The sequence below is a fragment of the Anopheles nili genome, chromosome 2 (genome assembly GCF_943737925.1).
Source record: "Anopheles nili chromosome 2, idAnoNiliSN_F5_01, whole genome shotgun sequence".
NCBI lineage: Eukaryota > Metazoa > Arthropoda > Insecta > Diptera > Culicidae > Anopheles > Anopheles nili.
In genome coordinates, this window is record NC_071291.1 from 27,184,693 (window position 1) to 27,208,050 (window position 23,358).

Genomic DNA, 23,358 nt, shown 5'->3' on the forward strand with positions numbered 1-23,358 from the left:
GATATAACCAAAGCAACTCGATGTTGATCGTCAGTTATGTTGCGGCTATCGCACGGCTCGGATTGATTCGCGGATCGGGTTGACGTGTTGCGGGACTTCACGGTTTTGGTGGATGTGGAACCATCTGCAAGGATGCGCTGATCGTGTGTTCGCATCACCTGTCCAATTGAGTGTCCTGTGAACATACTACTGCTGTTCGTGCGCGTCCTTACAAGAACGTCCTGCGAGTGGGTTTCGTTGGTGGAATTTTGACCAGTTCCTCCGCGTGTGTGTGTGTGAAAAATCGTGCAATTCCTGAGTGATCCGGACGTCCGGAAGCAGCCATGGGTGCCGTTGTGCACCGACGTCGGCATCCGTCGGTGTTGTGGGGTTAGTAACGAGTTCCGGAATGTCCCTGGTGGTGAAGTGAAAAAAAAAACGGGTTCTAGAGAAGTAGTTCCCAAAGGAAGCATGTAAACCCGGTTGGTGATAACTAGCTTATCGGAACCGGCGTGTGGGGAAGTGCATTTTGCACAATTTGTGGTACATTGGTCGCCCCTCCCCCCCAAAAAAATACGTCACCCAGTGATAAGAACAAAGGCACTAAAATGAAAGACCCGCAGAGTTGTGAGGGTTCAAAGAATCGCGCTTTTCTGATGGTTTACTGCACGACACCAGCGCCTCGCCGGAGTTGACCTTTGGCGGCATTCAATTGGTGTCAGTTATCTTCGGTGGGAAAGTGAAGAAAGGCATTGGTGCGATCATACCACAAGGGATCTCTTCATGTGGTTTCTCGTGAGTTCGTAGTCGAAGAAAAGCCACACTGTTTCCCATGGGTGTTCTGGACGTACGATCTGGTGCTGGGAATTCGTCTATGCGTCATCTTTTAGGCTCACTCGAAAGACCTGGTCGTGGGTGGCGTTATCAGCGGGTTGTTTCCGAACGCTCGAATGGCGCCGGAAGCAGGAATTCAGGGTTTCCTTTTTTGGTTTGTCAACAAGTCTGTTTCGTGATCATTGATCGCTTTTTTTACTTTCCACAACACTATGTTGGAGAGCATGGGACGTTAATTTTGTAGATTTGCATTTTGTAAAAAATGGGCTCAAGACTTTCAAGAGTAAGGATTTTTATAAGACCGGCGATTTTTAGAATATCCTGGTAGATCAGCTCCCGAAAAGTGTACGGTGTTGCGAACCTAACAAACGATACAAAACCCTTTTGCAGCCTTGCTGTTCGCGCCGTTCCTCGTCGGCTGGTGTGACGCGTTTGATATCTTTCCCCCAAACTACGACATCCGCTACCGGCTGGAGACGGACGTGACGCTCGTGCCGGATGTGCACGCAACCGACAACTACATGTGGTACCTAAATGGCTACCTACGGGTGCACCGATACGATGCAAATACTCTCGCAGCAACGGTAAGTGTCCCATGGAGGGTTCCTTTCGATTCCCTGTCGTCGCAATTGTACCTCAAAATTCGATCCTGACGCTCACAAACACGCAGATCGAGCTGGATCAGCATCACATCCCACAAGGTGACGGTGACATATCGGCTCTCCTGAGGCCGTTCCGCATCGCGATCGCCAACGACACGATCCTCAGCATCCAGTTCAAGCTGGACGAGCCGGTTTGGTCGGCCAACATCAAGCGAGCACTTGCATCCTTGCTGCAGGCTCACGGTGACGGTCCTGGCGCGTACGTTGTCGACGAACAGGGCATCTTTGGCAGTTGCCCAACGGAGTACTTCGTCGTGAACGCGTCGAACGTGTTCGAGATCTCCAAAACGTACGGCATGGATCGGTGTTCGATCTATCGGGGTGCGATTTATCTGACGCGCAGCAACATCCCCCAGAATCACTGCATCCCGAATAAGCAACCGCAGGCGATCACGTCACGGATTGCGAATTACAAGCTTCGTAAGGTGGAACCTTACAGGTATATGCTGACGGAGCTGGATGGTACAATGCGTACCAACATCCGGACGCTCGAGTCGTACTATCCGCAGTTCTTGTACTCGCGTGTGGTTCTTCGATACGAACAGCACGTGTTGCTGGAGGAAGCTGCCGGTCGCGATCCACCGGTGGACATCGTGAATGGGATGGCAAAAACGTTCAGCCCGATCCTGTTCGATAGTCCCGATCTGGAGGCGACCGGTGGACGTAGTCCAAAGTCGAAGGAGAAGCTGATCAACCGCACGGCGGCGCTGTTGAACGCGATGGCTGACAACCTCGAGACGGTGGATAATAAGCTGAAGGAACCGTACGATGAGACGGTGTCGGAGATCATCCGGTTGATGGGTACGATGGATGTGGAGACGCTCAAGCAGCTGTACGAGGAGATCGACCTGGGTACGTCGTATCGGCAGGAGACGGCCCGGAACATCTTCCTTGAGATTGTCCCGCGAACCGGTACGACCTCGACGATCCTGCTGACGCGTGATCTGATCATGAACAAACAGGTTAACCCGATGACGGCCGTGCAGTTGCTGATTTCGTTGCCGTTTTATATGGCCGAACCGTCCTCGGAGCTGGTGAAGGAGTGCGAGGTGTTCCTGGAGGTTGGAGCCGATCGGCCGGACATTAAGCATGCGGCGGTGCTCAGTTACGCGACGATGATCTACAACACGTTCGTGGCGGGCAAGCTTACGGCGGATACGTTCGAGAAGTACGTCAAGATGTACTTCGATCTGTTCCTGAGTAAGTGTTCCAAACTGGCGCGGTTTACGGGATGTCCTTGATGTCCTTGATGCTCTATTCTCACAGATAGCTTCGAGTACGAACAGCAGATGCTGTACCTGCAGGGGCTGGGTAACTTGCAGCTCGAGAACGTCGCCGAGTACCTGGACCCGATCATCCGGGCGGACTACAAACAGAACACGGACATTCGCTTCCTGGCGATGTTGGCGATGCTACCGACGGCACATCTCCGCCCGAACCAGGTGTATGAGACGTACTGGCCGATCTTCCATTCGCGCAAGAGTCCACTTCAACTGCGTGTAGCCGCTTTTACGATGCTGCTGTTCTCGAATCCAACACCGGGTCGGCTGCTGGGGTTGTACAGTGTCATTAAAACGGAAAACGACCCACACATGATCAACTTCTACCGTACGACGGTGCTCAGTATCTCGGCGACGACCTATCCTTGCTATCAGCATCTGTAAGGGGCCGCTTAGTCCGCTGTTCTTAAAGTCTCTGGTTCTCAAAATGCGTATCTCTCAATCCCGAATTGTCTTCCAGAAAGTTGCTGCTGGCGTACATGACCCGCCAGCTTCCAGACGCACCAGCACCGAAGTACTGGGTCACCGGAAACTACCTGTTCGATTACCGTGACAGGAAGTTCCACATCGGCTCGATGTTGCAGACGATGCTGATTGGAAGTCATCAGACAGATCTCCCGATGATCGCTTCACTGAAGTTCGACACGGAAGCTCTCGGACGGTTCACCGGCCAGCTGGGGGTGAGTTGTAGTACGTCTCTCAAGATGTCCGAACAACGGACTATCACGCCTGCTTTCCTCGATCCCTAGTTGTACATTAAGGCTCGCGGGCTGAGCGATGCAGTGATCAACCGATTGACAACGTTCAACTCGAGCCACCTGCGGTTGGACCGGTTGAACAGCATCCTGAAGGCGATGAAGTTGTCCACCATCAGCCCAACACCGCTGCACTTCGAGTTTATCGTGCAGTTCGAGGGTAAGGCCGTGCTGTGCTACCATCTCAACCAGACCACCTTCCATAACCTCACCGACGGAAACAGTAAGTAGATATCGTAGAGGTACCAAAGGGATCTTCACAATTCGCCCATCCTCGATGTTGCACTGCCCTGTCTCTCTCTCTCTCTCTCGCTCTCGGCAGTTATTAACCGCATCAACCTGCTGCGGGATAGCCACGTGAACATGCAGATCGTCCGGCGACCGTTCATGATCAAGTACGCACTCCCAACGCTTCTCGGCACCCCAGCAGACATCCTGATCGAGAACACGGTGTTGGCGACAGTGCGCGGGAATACGACCCAACAGGTGATGCTGATGGATAAGGTGGCACGCAGCAATCAGGTTGACGTGCGCTACTCATCCTACGCGGTGGTGAAGATTCGGAGCTACAACCCCATCGATGACGTCGAGTACTCGACGATCCGTGAGCAGGGCTTTCTGGTGTACATCCCAGTGAACAACGAGATCGTGTGGGATATCGCGGGTAAAGCAATCAGCTACAGTTTCTACCGGCCTGAGAACATGACGAGCGGGATCTCGATCAAGAGTCGGACGCGTAACACGCCGGCCAACGACCCGGCGGTGGCCACGCTCGAGCCAAAGGACGAAGACATCACGAAGTACGGTTACCGGTTGGAGGATCTCGGCATTCAGCTGCTGGCTCGGATGCACCAGGACTACACCAAAGACAACGTGATGTTCATGCTCGAGACGGACATACTGGACAACGCGAAGGTACTGACGAAGGCACCGTTCTCGCTGGTCAACAACCTGCTGCGGATCGTGAGCCTGATTCAGCTGAACACGATCCACATCGGGCGGGACAAGCACTTTACGTTGCTGATCGCGAACGATCAGAAGACGCTGCTGCAGGGTACGCTCAAGTGGGACACGCAGAACTACTCCAAGCAACCGGCCGTACCCGAGAACGAGGTGTTGCGCGTGAACCTGATATTGGCCCACACCATTCCGAAGCCTGAGGGGAGCCGGGATGAGGTGAAGGTGCTGCACAAGTGGGACATCGTGTCGCAGTACACCAACTTCAAGTGTGACCGGGCTGCGCGGGTGTTCTTCTCGTTGACGCGTCAGGAATGGAACAGCTCCAACTGGAAGGTAGGTGGCGCTGTCGGGTGTTCGGATTTCAATTGAATTAAACTCAATCAGGGAAGGGTCAATTTTTTGCGCACCCATCGTCGCGAACGCTTGGGGGGACTGAGATTGCACGATTCGCCCTTGGTGGACCATGTCAGCTGTGTCCTTGGGATGTAGTTGCGTTTCTCATACGTGAAAAAGTTGTCGCACAGAGCACCTGTATGTCAGTGGCATCTTGGAACATATCCAGGATTCCTATGTACGTTATCAAGATGGGATTTCGGATTACTATTAGAACATAAAAGCCAGTCATGTCAGTTAACGTGAGAAGAACAATTTAATAGCAATGCTTGCCTACACAAAAACACACACATGAGCAACACGAGCCTTATTTGCATAAAAGTTGATGCCGCTGCACGTCTTGATTGTTCCAGCAGAAAGCGTTAAAGCGCAAATTCAAAGCTTTAATAGTTTTGGCGTTGAATCCTTCCAAACTCCCAAAAACGTTACCGCCTATTCGGCTTCCTCCGCAGCAGGTTCTTCACCTCCAGCAGCTTCCGCATCACCACCACCCTCCTCGAGCTGCTTCTCTAGCTCGATCAGTGCCCTCACACCGTCGATCATCTCTTTAACGGCTTCAAACTCGGTGATCCCGAGCCGCCGTTTGTTCGAGACATCCAGCACGTCGTTGTCAGTGTCCGTGTGTTCACCTTGAGCGCCACGGATCTGCAACTTCAGCGATGTGGCTGCCTCCTCCATGCGAGCCTTGTTGGCGCTCAGCTTCGGTAGCTTGATGTGTACTGAGGCGCGAATGGCCGTCCCGAGATTGGTAGGACAGAACGTCAGATATCCCAACCTCTCGTCACGCTGGAAAGGGATCTGGCTGCCAAGTGTCTCCAGTCCGGTCACAAATCGTTGGTAGACTTGCGCTGCAAGAAGCACATCAGTGACAGAATCGTTAAAACAGTCAAGACACCTGTTTAAAGGACACCTGCAATCTTACCGATATCCGCACCCGGTTGCATGGAGATGATCCGCAGGTGATCCTCCTCGTTAACCCACACAAGGAACGTTTTTGCTTCATTCAAAAAGATGGCTCGTCCGGCCGGGAAGAACCGGTTAGCCTGAGCTTCATCCAGGAACCGATCGCACTCCTTGAACAAGTAGTGACTCTCGATCAGCTCCTGCTTCTGGGATGCGTCCATTGATTCGAGCAGATGCAGCTCGCCCTGCAACTCCTCCGGCAGCTCAGCCAGAGCCGCTCGCACCTTCTCACAGATGTCTTCGTACTGGTCTTCCTGCATGCGTGGATGAAACGGAAATCCTTCCACCGAACGGCCACAACGGACGCGTGTAGACACGACGTACAGACCTTCCGGATCGGGGTTTTCCAGCTCCGACGGTTCACCCCAGCTAAGATCAGGTTGCTGCTCTTCCCGTCCAAACCCAGCGTGATACTCCTCGATCAGTGGATCAAATAGGCCCGCAAACACGCTGTACGAAGCCGGATCAGCCGCGTACACTCCCACGTGTGAGTCACGATTCTTCAACCCCGATTGGACACAATCGAGCAGTGTCGACTTGTAGACCGGTGTTTTCGTGTCCTTTAGCTCATCGAGCACCTCCCGCGTGAGGTGGGTTTTAAGTAGCGAGCTGCAGGTTTCATCCTCCGCTAGACCCTCGAAGCCAGTCTCGAGGGCAAGGTCGTTTTCACTCGCCGATCGGCGTACGTTCAGTGTGAGTCCGCGCTTGTCGCGTTCGAGCCGCAGGATGCGCTTGCGGGCTTCAGCTAGCTCGGCCATACTCTCGACCACCTGCTCGTCGGTGGGGCAGTTTTCGCACAAAACCCGCCGGATGAATTTGCACGCATCTTCCGGTTTGTGTTCTTCCTGGTACAGCCGGATCAGCGCTTTGCTGAGACAATCGATCGCTCCCGCCGACTCGAGGTACTTCCGGAATGCTTCACGCTTCTGTTCGAGCTGTTTGGTGGATGAGAAAGGTCCGGAAATGGAGCATAGTTCTAGTGTCAGGTGCAGCTCTCGCTACTTACCGTAGCCATTGCAATTTTTTTAGAAAACCACCCAGTGACTCTGTCTACGATTGATTTTTTGTAAGGCTTTGTAACAGCACGGCACGCAATTCCTTTTTGCAATTTGATACTCCTCGGAAACGAGCAGACAAAGACAAAACCCGAACACACACTCCTGCCACAGACGTGGGTTTTGAGTTCACAGCAAATTTAGACGTTTTATTCGTAAAAAAGAGCCTCTACGTTTTCACTCGTTTCGGGGGTATTTCGTTACACGCACAATTTGCACCCTGCTCGTTCGTCGGTTTCACGTCAAATGAGAAGTACCGCAGCAAAGGATACACTTCAATGTATGCTGCGTTCGTGTTCGTGGAGAAAAAAGCAAACGAAAAACGAAAGTATCTTCCCTTGCATTGGGGTAGATATGTTGGTGCAGTGAGCCGAACACACTCTAGGCTCTAGTAGTCACCATCGGGGGAGCAACAACCAAACAATTCCGTTCCCATGGTAACCGTTAAACCGTCCCGTTCCTTCGGAAGCATGTTTGCCTGCGCGTTTGCCTGCGAAAATCGGCGTGACGTCAGTGGCTACGAAATTCACCCTCCGCTTTAAGCATTCAATAGAAGGACCTTTTGACGCATTCCTCTACTAATGAGCAATGGTGACCTCCACAGATGTGCTTTTCGGCGGACTACCGGCCTCTGGTGTTTCTGCAGCGCCCATTCGAGCTCACCGGAGAGGTTGTGTTTGGTGAAACTAAGGTGCCGAAACAATGCCCCAAGGAACCACGGATCGCGTTCAACGTGTCGTACCACCTGCCGGACTACGTGGAGCGCATTTATCGGGCCCTTGACACCAAGGATCGCAGCTGCCCGAAGGAGATCCTGCGCCTGACACCGCCACCATTTTCGGGCGAATGTCGCCCGGATCGGTTTAGTCCGCTAACGACGGTTTCGGGGCTTGATGCGCATTTCAAGTTCACCAAGGTAGGTGACCCTACGTCTGTGTGAGGTTCCCTGAAATTATCGGCTTTCTCTCTCCTTCTCGATGACAGCTCCCATCGTGGATCGATATGCTGCTGCATCGATTGGATCACGCCGTGTCAGCGGTTGTGCCAGGACGTGTCAACACACTCAACATGACCGACCACATTGACGTGCAGGCACGCGTCCTGCAGTGGTCGAATGATACGGAAATCCAGATCAACGGAGGGACGATCTGGTTCCCATCTCGCTTCTACCACAACGTGAAGATGCAACACTCGTACACGTCACGGATCGAGTACGGATTTCTCAGTAAGTAACACTTCGGGGACAGCTTCACGTGCAGAGTTTTGAGGGCTTTTCTTTAACGTCCTTTTGTGCCTTATGCAGGTGTGTGCAGCTTGGTGCATAACAAACTGACCACCTTCAACGATCGCATCGTGCAGCTGACGGATGCGATTCGGGACGAATACCGGGTTCGGGATAGCTTCCTTTTGACGGCGGATTGCTCTCTCACGCCCAAAATGGCCATCTTCGTGCTGGACGAGCAGAAGGGCGTACAGATCTACACCGGGGGCAACTATTTGATCTACGAGCCGGGATCAGGTGGTGCGGGTAAGAACGGTAACAACAGCACCCCGGCGACCATGACCGTGAACATTAACGACGAACAGCTGATTGATTTGCGCAACATCGTGTATCAGTACCCGCCGGATGACGAGTTTTACGATTTCCGGGTGTACATCGATCGGGAGGGCGTGTTGGTGGTGGAGAACCAGCTGAATGGGGCCGTCGTGCAGTATGGCCCTGAAGGGATTGTCAATCTGCTGCTGCCAACCGTGCACAAGGGCCAAATGTGCGGCCTGTGCAGCGAGCGCGACTGAAGAAGAAGCTCCCCCGGGTGGATTGGGACTTCCTGCTCTCTTCGAACCGGCGCCGCCCACGTGCGTCACCGGTACCAAGCAGCATTATGCGATATGTGCATGTTAGGCATCGTAATTTTTTTTATGTTAGAATTTACAACCAATAAAAATCACTCACACAAACATGCGTGCAAGTATAATGAAAGGATCTTTTTAGTTTCCTGCCATGATGGTGATGAATGCGCATGCACTTGGGCGGGAAGATGCGCGTTTAGATTACTGTGTTCTAACTGCTCGAAAAATTGCATTATTATTATGCAATATCTCAAGTCCTCGATAGTATAGTGGTCAGTATCCCCGCCTGTCACGCGGGAGACCGGGGTTCGATTCCCCGTCGGGGAGGAAGAAATCTTTTTATAATTCATTTTTGTTAATCGAAATGAATTAAATTACACTAAATTCAGTTCCAAAACTGATAATAAGTCAGCATAACCTCATCTTGATTTTCTTTCTAATAACATGACATTTAAGGTTGTTCATCCGTTCATGTAATTTAATGTACAACAAGTTAAATTTGTATATATCCAATTTTATTACTTTTCATCAGCGCTTATCTTGAATCAAATCAGCTGTTTATGTTTCCACAGTATGCATACGGAGACAAAGAACACTCTTATGCTAAACACTTATCTCCTAATAGGGCCGGTGACAGGGGTGAATTCGTACACCGTTATCGCAGGAGTACCAGAGCCGGGTATTCGCTGTGTCCTCGGATACTCGCCTCCGCTACTGCCCTGCCGGTGATTCCTTCATGCGCTAACTTCTGTTGTACATTACCCCAACCTGGTGGCGAACAGACCACAACGGCAGGACTGGGGTACCGTTGGCGCCTGTGGTAGTGGTGGTGCGGGGCTTGTTTTACATTTACATTATATTTTATACAACTCCTCCCCTTACAGTAACTCCGGACCGCGCGCGACCCTCGTTCCGCCCACCAATGCTTCACTAAATAAGGAAATTACAGTAACTTAAGTATATCGTACATAATTATGAGATAAGATCCCCCGCGTGTTTCGTCGAGTTTCCCCGAACCGTGGTGCTCTCGCTAATGGCGCCCCAATCAAGTGAAAGTGCAAACCAAACCAGACCCGGCGGCACGAACGGTGTAACCCAGGGGACATTTAAACACACCCGCCGGGAGGTCCGTTCGTTGCCACAAGCCACAAGCCGGAAAGCAACGGGAGCAAAAACATAGAACTAGTGTAAGATCTGACCACGGTAGCAGCAGCAGCAGCATTTCGATAACGGACCGTAACGTTCGTTTGACTCGAGCTCCTAACAATCAGTCTTTTGCGTGTGTCTCTTCCAGCGCGCACGGATTCTGTGGGAGAACGCTTGATTTTCCGGTGTTGGGAAGGAAACGGAGCCTGCATCATCACTCGCTACACGTCTCTTGCGTTATGTATGTGTCGTTACAACGGCAACCAAACAAGCGCCGTTCCACTTCGTCGTCCTTCCGATGGCGGTTATCGGCGATAGATTCGTAGATAGGGTTTGGTAGAGCTTCCGGTTGGCTTTTTAAGTACCTAAAATGATCTCCAGCTCCTCGATCGTAGCACCGGTGGGGCTCACCGGAAACATCACCACTTCGCCGATGTCGTAGATAATATCGTCCACCTGTACATCGAGGCTGCTCGCGGTGGTCGTGGTACCGTCCTGCAGCAACAGCTCCTCCTCGCAAAAGTCTTCCCCGCTAACGCTACCGTTGTTATCGTGCTCGTGTGCACTGCTAGCGGAACTGCCGGTGGTGGTGATGTCCTCCCCGGCGGAACCATCCGTGGCGTGGTACTATTCGCCGAATATTTTCCGCACCCGCGGATTGATACGCCTCACGCGACCGCGACTGCTAACGCTAGTCAGCGTGGCCGCATCCGCTCCGCCATTCTCCGCACCGAGCAGCTCATCATCATCGTCGTCATCATCATCGTCATCATCATCATCGTCGTGTTCATCGCCAGCATCGTGTTTGTTGGTACCACCCCGACGATGGTTACTTCTGCCCGCGATTTGATGCTGTTCCCGGCCACGCAGGAACCTCGACGATGGACCTGCCGCTCGAGCGCCTTCATCCGCCGCTTCTTCCGGCGCATGGTTAGCGCGTTGCGATCGGGCACCACCACCACCGTTTCGATGCTGCCGCAGCCTGTGCTCAGATTCGTCGATGCCGCGTCGCAGCGGTTGGCTGCCGGCCGCTGACTGATGGCGAGAAGGAGGAGTAGCATGATGATACGGTTGTTCCTGCTGTGTGCTGTGATGATGGGTGCCCACCATCCTAATACTATGACTACTAGTGGTACTACCGTTGTTGGCCGCTGTGCTCGACGTATCGCCACTTGGTTGCGACGAGGAGGCCGCCAGCTGTCGGCGGGACCGCTGCCGGATGTTTGCTAGCGCACGCTCAATGTCATTCTCACTATCGTCGCCGTTGTCGATATCGTCGTCGTCGTCCTCGTGCGCGACCGCCCGTGAGTAGCGCTGGCGCGGTGTATTACGTTGTGCACGGACGTGGCCACCGCGTCGTGCACCGTAGTCTTCCTCGTCCGATTCTTCGTTGTACCGAGGGCGCTTTTGTTTGCGCGTTGACCGTCCACTGGAGGGACCGGGAACCTAAAATCAGATACAAGCACAATTTTAGTGACCTAACTCAAGAACGCAGCCATACGAAATGTTGCCCTTTCAAGCGAATACTCACCTCGTACTCTTCGTCGGATGAATACCGCTCTTTCCGACGGGTTCGATGTGACCCCATTTGGGCCCCGTACGAGGACGAAGAGGTGGTTTCGTTTTTCCGAGACGTTGGAGCACCTGCCCCGCCGGAGGAAGCCGCTGCCGTTGGTTGCTGGCGTGTGCTACGCGTCCGCGACGAAGATCCCGCCATCATGTGCAACGGTGTGTTGTCATCGTCAGAATCCTCACTATCGCTGTCCGCGGTTGGCACCGCCGGTGTTGCCACTTCTCCTCCACCCAACAGCTCGTCCTCGTGTGAGGAAGAGATGCGGGTTGATCTTCGTTTCGGTGGCGTTCCACCTTCACCGGGACGAGCACGAAGCTGCCGGGCAGATGACACTCTGCGAGCGACTCGTGCGGCGCGTAAAGGTAAGTTGTCGTCCTCATCGCTTCCGTTTCTGGCCGTGCCAGCTTCTGGTGCGTCCGGTTCCTCTAGCCGACCGTGTGAGATACCCGTTGGTGCCGGCACTCCCTGATCGAGCTCGTCCGGATTTTGCTGGTGCCGCGAGAGAACCGTACTGCGGTTGCGGGTTCTTCGTAACGCCGCCACAGTCCCAACGCCACCGCTACCGACGCTCCGATCGGCGGCGGTGGACGCTATGGCACTTGCTGAACTACTGCTGGATGAACCTGGGACGGCGGCCCCCGACGAGTTTGGCCCGGGTTCACCGTAATTGTGATCCACCGTGTGTGGCGGTGGGGTAGGAGCACCAGTCGCGGATTGTGTCGCAGCAGCAGCGGTCGCGTCTGCACCACGTAATCGTCGACCGGATGATGTCATCGCAACGATGGCAGTGCTGCTGGTGCTGGAAATCGCCCGTCGCACGATCTCCGAACCTCCGTTGGCCGTTGTGACCGTAGAGCTAGAACTCGTGGTCGTTTCCACAAGCACACGGCGCGCTAAACGCGTCGAATGGAAACTCGTCGAAGCGGGCAATGTCGAGCCGGACGCCGTGTCGGCCTGGTTCGCTTCGTTGTCACTATCGCTGGCGTACCAGTTGTTTCTGGTGCTGGTAGACGCCGAGTTTCGCCCACGTCCATGAACGGTCCGCTGGCTTCGTGACGTCGCGGAACTACGTTTACTTATGTTGCTCGTTTCTTCCGGGCTTTGCTCGTGATCGGATGGTAGCTTGCGGCCTCGCATGCGCCTCGTCGGCATCGTTCTCGAGGATGATGAGGCCACCGTCGTCCGAGTGCTTGGTCCCGCATCATCATCTTCCGTCGCGTGGTCACCGTCGTCGTTTCTTGAGTGAAGATTTGAAGCACCATTTGCCACACTATTGGTTCCATCATGTTGATCCTGATCGTCGTCGTCAGCATCATCATCATCATCATCGTCGTCATCGTCGACGTTGTTCTGATCCTCAAGACTGTCCTCACTCTTGCCCCACTCGGCACGAGCCCTTCGAACGCTTCCCCTCGTTGATCGCGGTGGTTCACCACCGGTTTCATTCTCCGAATCCGACACGATACGCGCCGTTTTCGGACGCTCCTTGTGGTAGCTGTGATCCGATTCGTACCGATTGCGACTACGCTTCGACGGTGGTCCTCGATGTTGGCGTCCCTCCACCGTTCCACCCGTCGACGGTGCTCCAGCATCATCATCGCTGTTATGGTTCTCATCATCCTCATCATCGTCGTCATCGTCATCGTCGTCATCACTCGAAACACCCAGCTGGTTCCGGGCGCTTCGGCGAGGCCGTTTGCTTCCCAACATCGATGTCTTTGGCTTGCTTTCGCTCCCTTCCGTTGGCTGTGACGATCCGACCGACGAGCTGGTACCATTCCGGAGCGATCGTGTACCGGTTCCACTAACACCAGATCCTCCCTGTCCAGTTTCCCCGAACAAATCTTGCCGTACACCACGCGCAGAAGCAGCTGCTCGTCGGCCACTACTTCCGGCAGCCTCCGGTGAATCATCCAGCACCCCGATACGCTTTTTCCGTTTCGTCGTCGAGCTGACCGCGTGCGCCCTTCCTGTCTTTCGGCGCACCTTCTTTCGCTTCTTCTGCTTGGGCCGTTGCGTGCGCCGCTTGTAAGGATTGTACATCTCACCCGAATCGTAATCAGCACGATGGGACACCGGCACACCCGTGCTATCATCATCATCGTCGTCGTCACTGTCGGATTCGCTCGACGTGTTCTCGCTGCTGCTCACATCCGTTTCGTCGCTGCTGGCCGCTTCTTCCTCGTCGTCCTCGTCCTGAGATCGCCGGACACGTCGCGCTATCCTACGCCCACCACTGGCCATCACCGCTCGACTGCTGCGGCTGCTACTGGGACCCGGAATCGAGAGCGGATCTATCACATTCGAGCTTCCCGCAGATGACGACGAAACGCCATTGGAACCAGCCACCGTCGCCGATCCTTGGCCGCGACGGGACGACGTCGATAGCATGCCACCGTTCCGCGTGCGTTTGCCGGAGCGATTTTTCACCGCTCGTCGATCCATGTCCTCATCTTCCTCCTCGTCATCGTCTTCATCCTCATCATCGTCGTCCGTTTGGGCGTCATTGTGGCTGGCCGCCGTCCGCGAAGAACTTCCACTGGTATTCATGCCACTTCCAGAGCTGGTGTTTAGCGCACCGGCATTCCTACGGCTGCTTGGACCAGCTCCATCTCGGCGATCGCGTCGTCGTCGCTTTAACGGAGAAGCCAACCCGTTGCTTCCGCCGGTCGTGTCCAGTTCATGATTGCCACCACCACCACCGCCCCGGCTACGCCTTCTAGCAGACTTCCAGTTGTAAATGACAGCCTTTATGTGCGCCTCGAAGAGCGTGCTTAACCGAAGCGTCATCGAGTAGATCTACGGATGTATCGAAATTGCAGCGTTAGTCTAATGCGTGAGAACACCGACGCGTGTTCCATGCTTACCCTCGACCGTTTGTTCGTGTTGTAGTTGCGCGAATTTTGAAAGATGAGGCGCATGTCCTTGCAAAAATCGTACGGCGATTCGTAGTTGCCTCCGAGCAGGTCCTCCTTGATGGTTCGCAGGTCCATAGGCGTATCGATGATTTGCAGATAGTCCGGATGCTCGATCGTATCGACCGGCTCTCGGAACGGCTCCGAATCGTCACATTGCCAGATCATCTCCAGCAACTCCCGACAGTCTACACGCCAGTCACCTTCGGGAACTAACCTACGTGATCTGTATGATAAAAGAGTGTCGAAAAGGATATTAGGTGTATCGAAGTGACGAAGAAGAGTGTTTCATCTTACCTCCGAGAGCCAGTTCGCCGGTTGTTGGTGATGCCACTGCCAGATGGGCCCGCACCTCCACCGCTGGCACCGCTCGTCGACGGACCGGGACGGTGCCTCTCGGTTTCCGAATCAGATGAAAGGTACGTATCAACCAGCTGATGATAGACCGCCGGTACATCGATTTCGTTGAGATCACTACGGAAAAAACGAGAGAAAATATTAGGTTTAAATGGATGTTGCCCTACATAGGGAAGTTTTGTGACCTACCTCAGAATACGCAAGCACAGGTCGGTGATGATGCGCGCGTTCCGTACGATCGTACTGTGCGATTCGTTGAACTTTTCCGCGTTCGTCGCCAAGTAGCGCACGTCAAACTGCGCCGACGTGATGCGCCGGTAAAAGTGATTTTCAAATCGCGACTTTATCGTATTCAAATCGATCGGATACTCCACCACGAACGCATACTCGGGATAGAGATTGAGATCGACCGGGGCCAGGAAGAGATCCGCAATCGCAAGTCCCATCACCTGTTCGAGTCCGGCGATGATGCGACGACAGGACGCGTCCCGATCGCCCCGCGGCCACTCTTCCGGTTTCGGTTGGTACAGCGTTGCTTGCAGTTCTTCCTGCAGCACCGGGACCGCACCACCCACTTCCTCCGGCTGGCGGGTCTCGTCGACGGGCTCAAGATCCCACGGGCTCATCAGCTCGTACTCGCCATTGTCCCAGCGCACGCGGAAGCACATGAACAGGGAGTCGGGAAAGTCGGCGGACAGCTGATTGTGAGATTCGATCTGACCCGTCCACCACACGTCTTCGATCATACAGCGGAACCGGTCGTTAGGGCCCCAGCTGTGCCCGACCGAGGTATCGAACGTTTGCTTCAGGACCAGAAAGTCCAGCACATCCGGCATGTCGTGGTACTTGATGGCAAACGAGCGTCCCGTCAGTTCGCCCTCCTCCGTGATGATCGCCAGCTTGAGACAGCAAAGACGCGGTGGCCGGATCTCGTACTTAATGCCAATCACTTTGCACAGCTCGTGCGCTTGAATGTCCATCGTGGCCCACGGTTCGCACCGATTGCCGAGGTTGTACACGGATTTCGTCCGCACCGCTTCCAGGTAGCGCTGGTGACCCTGCCGGAAGTACACGACTTCATCGCCCATCTGCGGGTAGTAAGGCGCCTTGCGTGGTATCACTTCCGACAGCCACTCGGGCGGGCGGAACTGTTCCGGAATTTCACCATCGCGCGTCAGCGGGATCTTCCGCACCTTCGTCGAACGCCGCCGACTAGCTCCACCACCTGTTGCAGCATTTCCGCTCGTGCCCGACGCACCAGCATTACTCGGACCGGGTTGATCCGGATCCGGTGGCGAGTAGGCGCGTCTTTGCACGTGTTTCCGCTTCGAACGCTTTGGAGGTTCCAGATTACGACCCGGTTCGTGCGACACCCAGTCCGAGTAGTCAGAGCTTTGCGAATCGCTCGAGCTACTTCCGGAAAGATCCAGCTTTTCCTCAATGGCGGTCGAGTAGTCACTGTTGCTTGACTCGGATGACGACGAATCGTTCTGCTCCTCGGCCGGATCGTCATCATCCGGTTCCGGTGATTCGTTCTCTCGTACCGCACGCGTCCGATACGCGGGTGCTGGCCGGCCTCCCGCTCCACCACCCGCGCCATTCGGTCCTCCTTCGGCTCCACCATTTACGACACGACGTGAACGGTTGGCACCGCCACCGGAGCGAGCCGCACGCCGATTTCCTCCCAGCGCTCGATCCGACACACCGGAAGCGGTGTTGGCAGTGTTAATCATAACTGGACGACGCCGCATCTCACGCCGATACACTTCATGCTCCTGGATACCGGATGCGTACACACGCTGCTTCAGATTAACCATGCCCGAGTAGCTCATCGGACGAACGTACTGTCGCCGGTGGAACTTAAATCCTTCCTCCGTGCGGTGCCAGTTACCGGCCGAACCGAAGCCTCGTTGTTGTACCGCTCCCGGAGCATTTCTTCCCCCAGCGGCACCGGCATTATTACCAGCGTTTGGTCGACCATTTCCGGCTAGCTGCTGGCCCTGCTGATGTGGTCCCGCACCACGGGCACGATCGTTATTCGAATCCGGGGCCTGCTGATCGTCATCACCAAGCAGCATCCCATTCTGATCACCTGCTCCCGCCTGTTGCCGATGTGCCAAGGCTTCAATCATCCGGTCGATGTTCGAGTACGCTCCTCCAGCACCACCGGCAACACCACCTGGTCCCTCCGCTACCGGGACGGGCTGTTGCACATCCCCTGCAGCCACCGCTCCTTCACCGCCTACGCTTATGTTCGGTATCAACTGATCCGTGGGACAGTTCTCGCGTCCCGGAACCAGCCTCTGCAACGCCGGTGGATAAGGATTACCGTCGATGTCCACAAGGAACGGTGGAGGCATTAGGTGGGGCATCGTTTGCGTTTGCTCGTCCATCACGTGTAGCGCCGAGTCGCGTATCAACGGCCGATAGTCGGTGTGGAAAAACAGTTCCGGTGGCAATTGCTTCAGCTTCTCATGGCCAGCACCGTAGCCGAACATTAGGATGTGGCCGTGGGAGTCGGTGGCCGCAATCATCATACCATCCGGGGACCATTTCGCGTCGTAGATGCCACCATCGCAGTGCTCATCGATGCGATTGACGAAGCTCGCTATCGAGACACCCTCCACAATGTCCCAGATGAACAGTTGACCATCGTGACCGGCCGAAAGCAGCACACCCGAGTCCTTCTGGTGCGACTCGAGCACGTAGATCTCGTTCGTGTGGCCACGCAACACCCGATGCAGCTTGCCCGTGTGCGCATTCCACACCTTAATTGTGTGATCGTTCACCGCCGTGATCACCCAGTTGTCCGTGTTGTCCCACGATACCATCGTCACCTTCAGCTTGATGTTGTCGTCCGGGTTGACGGGCGGGCAGCTTGGCAGCCGGTCGTTCATGTTCAGCCGGACCGATTTCCACTGTTGCGATTCGAAGTGCCACACCAGCGCCGTACCGTCTTTACTGCCCGAGATGAACCACAACCCGCTGTGAGCCCACTGGATCGAATCGACCGTGTCCGAGTGTGATTCCGTCTCGAGGATGCGCTTCGGACCGTCCTCCGACATCAGGTAAACTCGCACGTGATGGTCCGCCGAACCGGCCGCCATGAAGATGCCACCGGGCGAGAACGAGGCGCAGATCATTTGAGCCTGTCCTGGCCGTAGCTTCTCATGGTACGAGGTGGCCTTCGATGAGAACGTCGTCTTGCCGTTGCGCGTGATATACTCCCAGAACGCAACCGAACCGTCCGTGCTGGTTGTGACCAGGAAACGCAGATCCGCCTTGGGTGAGGGACAGAAGTTCACCGACGTTATCATGCCGGTGTGGCCAGACAGAACCGCAATTGGACCACCATATTGCAGATCCCACACACGCAGGATACGGTCCAATGAACCGGCCGCTAGCATCGTGTTGTCGAGGTTGATCGCAATGTCCGTTATCTCGGCTGATGCGCCGCGGAATGTCGCCAACAACCGGCCATCGATGGCGGACCACAGCTTCACGAGGAAATCATCGGCACCGGTGATGATGTACTTGCCGGTGCGATCGAACAACACGCAGTACACCGCGGACAGGTGGCCAAGGGTGCGACGTTGTAGGGTTTGCTTCGAGTAGAAGGACGTTGGTACCGCTTGGCGTCGGGTTAGAGGACCCGCACTTTCGCGCCCATACAGGACCTTCACGAAATTGTGCGTGTTGTTGCGGTTCACCACATTGCTCAGCGGGCGGCCATGCTGGCGGGTGTAGTAGTCGAGTAGTTGGCGTGGCCGGGTCACGCTTTCCTTCGTGCGGAGCAGGCTTTGACGTCCGGCACCGAGTACGGACATGACACCGGATACGGCCGGTGGCAGTACCTTGTCCAGCAGTGGCCCGAAGCGGCTGCATATTTCGAGCAGATGTTGAGGACCGACATGAGGATATTTTCTCTCCTAAAACGCAGAAACAAAAAGTAACAAAAGCATTAATATTTGTGAACAGGTATGTGGGAACAAGTCATGTAGCTCAGAATTCCTATCTTCCCCATTTCCTTGTGAAGAGTTCATCGTTTCAAACTCATCTGACTACGTTGTTATGAACCTGTATTCCAAAACATGGACGCCATTGGCCCTGTTGCATGTGTTTTCGACAATTGTGGCGCTTCCAGTCATTAAGAGAAATCATTTAAATGCTCCACATTTTGGCTTCTTTAGGATGCCATCTCGAACTGGCCACCGCTGGCGAAAAAAACGGGAAGAAGGCTTGGGCAACGGAAAAACCCACAGGAAATAAACGACATCGCTGGGAAACATCATCCCGTGAGTGCCGCTGTTGTGTATACACCGTGAGTGCATGCGTACGGATTTGAGGCATCTCGAAATTGAGTGCCATCATACACACAGCCAAAGTAGTGCGAGCTCGAACGCGTTGCCTCGATTCCCCAGCAAACAGGGGTGTAGAGTACGGGAAAAAACATAGAATGGATGATTTTTTTTACTTCCTGATAAAATGACGCCGTCGTTTTAATCGTTAATCATCGACGATAATAATTGGACTCTATTTGGCGAATAATTCAACGACGTTTGCCTTTTAACAACCCCGCCATGTAACGCACACTGGCGTGGTTCCGATCTAGATAAATTCCCTCCGAACACGTTTGTTTACTAGGGGCCGCAGTGGGCGCAAAACACATTGCTGGCACCAACCGAAGGTAAATAATAAAACCCGGACCAAAAATTCACCCTACCGATGGTGGCAATCATACGGTCAAGCCAAAAACCTCAGCATCAGCACGCAGCAGCTGCGAGCAAAATCGCACCCTGTCGCACTCACACATCGCCAGCAACAAAAAGCGAAAAGCAAGCGCTGAGTGCCCGCTGAGTGCAGCGTATGCTTACGCTCGCACTGCTTACTCGCTACGCGAATCCGCGGTGGATTCGTGGTGACGGGTGGCGCGTCACTTCCGTTGGCCGGAAAGGGGGGAATGTGCCCGTCAGATCCGCGGGTGGCATGCACGGCAATAAATGCTCCGTGAAATCGGATACCAACGGACGGATCTGGTTGTGACAAAGAAAACCAACATGGCGGCTGGCTGAGTGATGACGAGTTGCTCCCGCGTGTGCACACACGGGATGAGCAATCTGGTTCCGGATGTTCCGACGGATCGCGTATCTTCCGTCGATAACCCGGTGCATGATGCCATTTGGTGGTGACAAGGCAAGAAAGGACACGTCACCCACACCTTGTTTGGTTCGGTGTTATGCATCAACATCGAAAAAAAACATGAACGAAAAAGAATACCACACAAAACGAACACGTCAGATCCGGAATTCCGACACCGACGGATGATCGGATCGCAGTTCGGCGACCTTCATGTTGCCCCGTTCCCAGGCAGCGAGGGGTAAGGGTGAAAACGGCTCACTGCGACGATGGGCCGCATACCAACACCAGCACCGAGCGGACATTGGTACTCAAGCGGGCACGTGCGTGTGTGTGTTTGAGGTGGTTCTCACGTTCCGTGCGTGTTCGTAGCTACTCTTTAGGAGGTCATTTCCGGTGGCCAGTCCCGGGGAGGACACAAATGGCGGTTTCCGATGGGCAGGTGGACATTCGCAAAAAATGCATCAATTTCCCAAACAGTACACTTACCAATTCCTCTAGCGATTGTCGATGCTCCTGACCGGTCCAGTCGAGACGACGGGGTAAAATCTGCACCAGCCGATTGGCCACATCCGGGGTGCAAAATCGACCGTGACGGCGGGATAGTGGATGGCGGCATCCATTGTCGCGGTGGAGGGAAAAAGACAAAATCAAAACAAAAATAAACGTCAAATGTCATTGAACTCACAGGATACGTTTGTGGGTTGAAGGGGTGAGTGGAAAGGGAAAGATGGCATGCGGAAGGGATGGAGAGGGTCTGGCCGTGAGGTGGAGATTACCATGTCTTGGGATGAGTCATAGGTAGACTGGTTGGCGACAAAGAGCAAGAGGGGATGCACATACTTTCCCTTTCAAGCGTTCAGCGGAAGTGAGAAAGAAACGGAAAGATGCCCACGAGGTACAGGAGGCATCTCCCTGTTTATCCCACCCTCGTTCCCTCGTGCCTTCACCCTCGGACCGATCAGAGACCATACCGGCACCGGTGTACGGTAAAGCCCTCCGAGTCTAAACTGGGACAAGGTCAAGGCCGAAAGTACGGGATTCCCGCGCGAATCAAAACGTCGTCACCGTCTGACGTTTCCCTAGACCAGTCTAGCGTCAGCCCAGACTTTGGGAGTTCCCTCCTCCGTGCCCCTATCGGCGCGATCCCCTCCTCACAATCCTAACGATCGCTGATCCACCGCGGCTTGCCGGTAAACATCGCACACTTGTGTATTGAGAATCACCAAGTCAACGCACTTGTTCGATGGAGCCGGGGGAAGAGGAGAGTGGATGTGAGTCGGGGAGGGAGGGATAAGGAAGGCTACCGGGTGGGTAATACACGTGCTCGATGTGATTACTACGAGAATGCGACCCGTCAAGCCGCCGTAGAGTTTGAATCAACAAGCAGCGGCGACGTAACCGATTATCGTTGTTGGTGTTGTAGCGAATGAAAAATTTGCCACAACAGTAAAAATTTTGTGCGATTTATAAACATAAAAACAGCGAAAAACTATCTTACGCGTATAAAATATTAAAATAACGCGAGGAAAAATAATACACATTTTTAATCGTTGATTGCACACCCCACGAGCGTTACCAACATCGCTTCATAGGGCGTTTTTACACCTCTACAAGCGCAGCTCTTCCGCGAAGGGCCATGATGTTGTCCTTTTCTCCCCCATGGCCGAACGCCGCCGGTAAGAAAAGGGCAACTCGAGCGGCTGCCAAACCGTAAGCTGAGTGCTTGTGGTTAAAAAAGGATGATCGAAAGGGAAAAGGAAGGAAGGAAGAAGAAAACGTTCATGCACGGGAGGAAGGAGGCATCTGAATGACAACAAAACAGCGTCTAAACTTACGTCCAAATGTTCCAACTCCTGCACCAAAACCTGTAAATGAGAAACGGCAAAACAAAAACACGTAAACAAAACGTCGAACAACCGATTTCCGTTGCTGATTTGTGCCGCCAGACTCTGCTTACCTTTGCCGTTTCGCGCAGTGGTCCGTTGGCCAGGAATTTCGATATTAGAAAATATAATTCTGTGGAGAAAACCCAAAAAAGGCACCGTAAAATACGCAAAACCTTGCTACAAAAGCGAGCGAAGCGTGTTTTCGAGGTAGCTGTTCCCAAGACGTTGCTTTCTGCAACCGCAGCTCACGCATACACACTCGCTGGGATCGCTGGGCTGAAACACCTCGGGCCAGTCGCAGGGCCACTTTGTGTCTCACGTAGGCTGAAAACTTTGGCTTCTGGCGTCGGTGCCGTCGGGCCCACTTACCTGGTGTATAGATATTCTCCTTCACTAGGCTTCTGTCTTCCATTTTTGTGCACGTTCGTTCACCACAATCATTCGAAACTGATAGAAAAGTTCATTTTTCGGACGCAGCACCGATAAAACACATCCGCCATTACTTAACTCAAAATGAAAAACGGAGCTCACCGTCGACAGCGACGGCACTCATCGCAGCACTCATTTGCCTAAGGGCGTACGCACACAGGCAGCTGGCGAGCTTCACACACACTCGATGCCGTTCTCATCGATTCTGCTACCCCCAGCGCAGTGCGGAATTTTTCAACACAAAATTGCATTCGGAAAAGGGCGAAATCAATGCGATTTCTTAATTGCACGCTTCGGATGTTAGTTAATAAGCACTGGTGAAAATATAGAGCACGTTCACGATTGTTTTCAACTCAAAATAACGCTATTTACGGGAGCAACTTGTCTTCCTGCCACTGCTCACGATGGCGATATTACTATATGTCTACACGAGTCAATTAGACTTTGACAGCACGGACAGTGTTTAGACGGGCTATGAAATTCATCAACTGCTTAAGTAAAAGCATGATGCAGCACAGAAATTTAAGTTTTCTAGCCGTGTATGGATTTAATTATACATATATAATTACTCCATCGTTTCGTAGCATCATTGACTTTATTGTTATGTTCTGAAGAATAATAATCATCATATGCTTATTGCAGAAAAAACTTTAATTCGTGGTATGTTCAAGTCATGTCGAGATGTAGAATGGAATGTAGATCTAGCAAACTAGAACAATTTCATAAACAATTTAAAATTATGGTTTGATACGAGGAACACATAGCTGTGTGAACTGAAATGAAGCCTTAAGGATTATTGTTTTAGTTTAGAAGATTTGAAATGTAAGGAATTAACCTTGTTCTTAATGATGACATTCTACCTTTTGTCTATTGATAACAATAAAACCGAACATAATGGTAAGTAATTACCAATTCAGATCGAATAGGAATAAAAATATATTGCCAACTCCTTTACACAAATTGAATACTGAAAAATTTAAATACTGAATCATTAAATAGTACATCTGTGAGTAAACGTTAGACTGAGTACCCGAAGGTGATCATGGGTTTATATCGAAAAAAAAAGTAACAATCAATGACTTTCATTCTGTTTTTGACTGAAATACTCGAAAAACTATTGCAACATCGTTAAATTCTACTTTCTTCAGTTACAGTTAGACAAAAATATAAGAGGCAATTAC

At 53.2% G+C, this 23,358-nt stretch overlaps 2 protein-coding genes and 1 non-coding gene across 3 annotated transcripts; 2 read left to right on the forward strand and 1 right to left on the reverse strand.

Annotated features, from left to right (window-relative positions):
* The first annotated feature begins 323 nt into the window (after positions 1-323).
* LOC128720594 (uncharacterized) lies at positions 324-8,828 on the forward strand. The gene is made up of 10 exons (XM_053814274.1): positions 324-369; positions 1,204-1,397; positions 1,484-2,675; positions 2,742-3,135; positions 3,216-3,435; positions 3,505-3,733; positions 3,833-4,803; positions 7,486-7,797; positions 7,866-8,106; positions 8,185-8,828. Exons 1-10 carry the CDS (start codon positions 324-326, stop codon positions 8,676-8,678), a joined length of 4,293 nt encoding a protein of 1,430 aa, XP_053670249.1. The 3' UTR covers positions 8,679-8,828.
* A 159-nt stretch (positions 8,829-8,987) lies between these two features.
* Trnad-guc (transfer RNA aspartic acid (anticodon GUC)) lies at positions 8,988-9,059 on the forward strand. The gene has a single exon. It is a non-coding gene; the product is annotated as a tRNA-Asp (tRNA).
* A 174-nt stretch (positions 9,060-9,233) lies between these two features.
* Positions 9,234-22,160, reverse strand: LOC128730315 (bromodomain and WD repeat-containing protein 3). The gene is made up of 9 exons (XM_053823355.1): positions 22,118-22,160; positions 21,820-21,878; positions 21,698-21,727; positions 20,349-20,408; positions 14,913-18,652; positions 14,664-14,840; positions 14,319-14,592; positions 11,410-14,250; positions 9,234-11,324 (listed from the first exon to the last, which is right to left on the reverse strand). Exons 1-9 carry the CDS (start codon positions 22,158-22,160, stop codon positions 10,506-10,508), a joined length of 8,043 nt encoding a protein of 2,680 aa, XP_053679330.1. The 3' UTR covers positions 9,234-10,505.
* Positions 22,161-23,358: the final 1,198 nt, after the last annotated feature.

What these genes read in the sequence shown, in the direction of transcription:
- LOC128720594 (XM_053814274.1), top strand. Translation starts at nt 324, where the DNA reads ATGGGTGCCGTTGTGCACCGACGTCGGCATCCGTCGGTGTTGTGGG. An exon ending in CAAATACTCTCGCAGCAACG is followed by an intron (nt 1,398 to 1,483) that starts GTAAGTGTCCCA and finishes ACAAACACGCAG; the next exon opens with ATCGAGCTGGATCAGCATCA. An exon ending in GGTTCACCGGCCAGCTGGGG is followed by an intron (nt 3,436 to 3,504) that starts GTGAGTTGTAGT and finishes CTCGATCCCTAG; the next exon opens with TTGTACATTAAGGCTCGCGG.
- LOC128730315 (XM_053823355.1), bottom strand. Translation starts at nt 22,160, where the DNA reads ATGGAAGACAGAAGCCTAGTGAAGGAGAATATCTATACACCAG. An exon ending in GACAATCGCTAGAGGAATTG is followed by an intron (nt 18,653 to 20,348) that starts GTAAGTGTACTG and finishes TCTGCGTTTTAG; the next exon opens with GAGAGAAAATATCCTCATGT. An exon ending in CATCCGACGAAGAGTACGAG is followed by an intron (nt 11,325 to 11,409) that starts GTGAGTATTCGC and finishes ATCTGATTTTAG; the next exon opens with GTTCCCGGTCCCTCCAGTGG.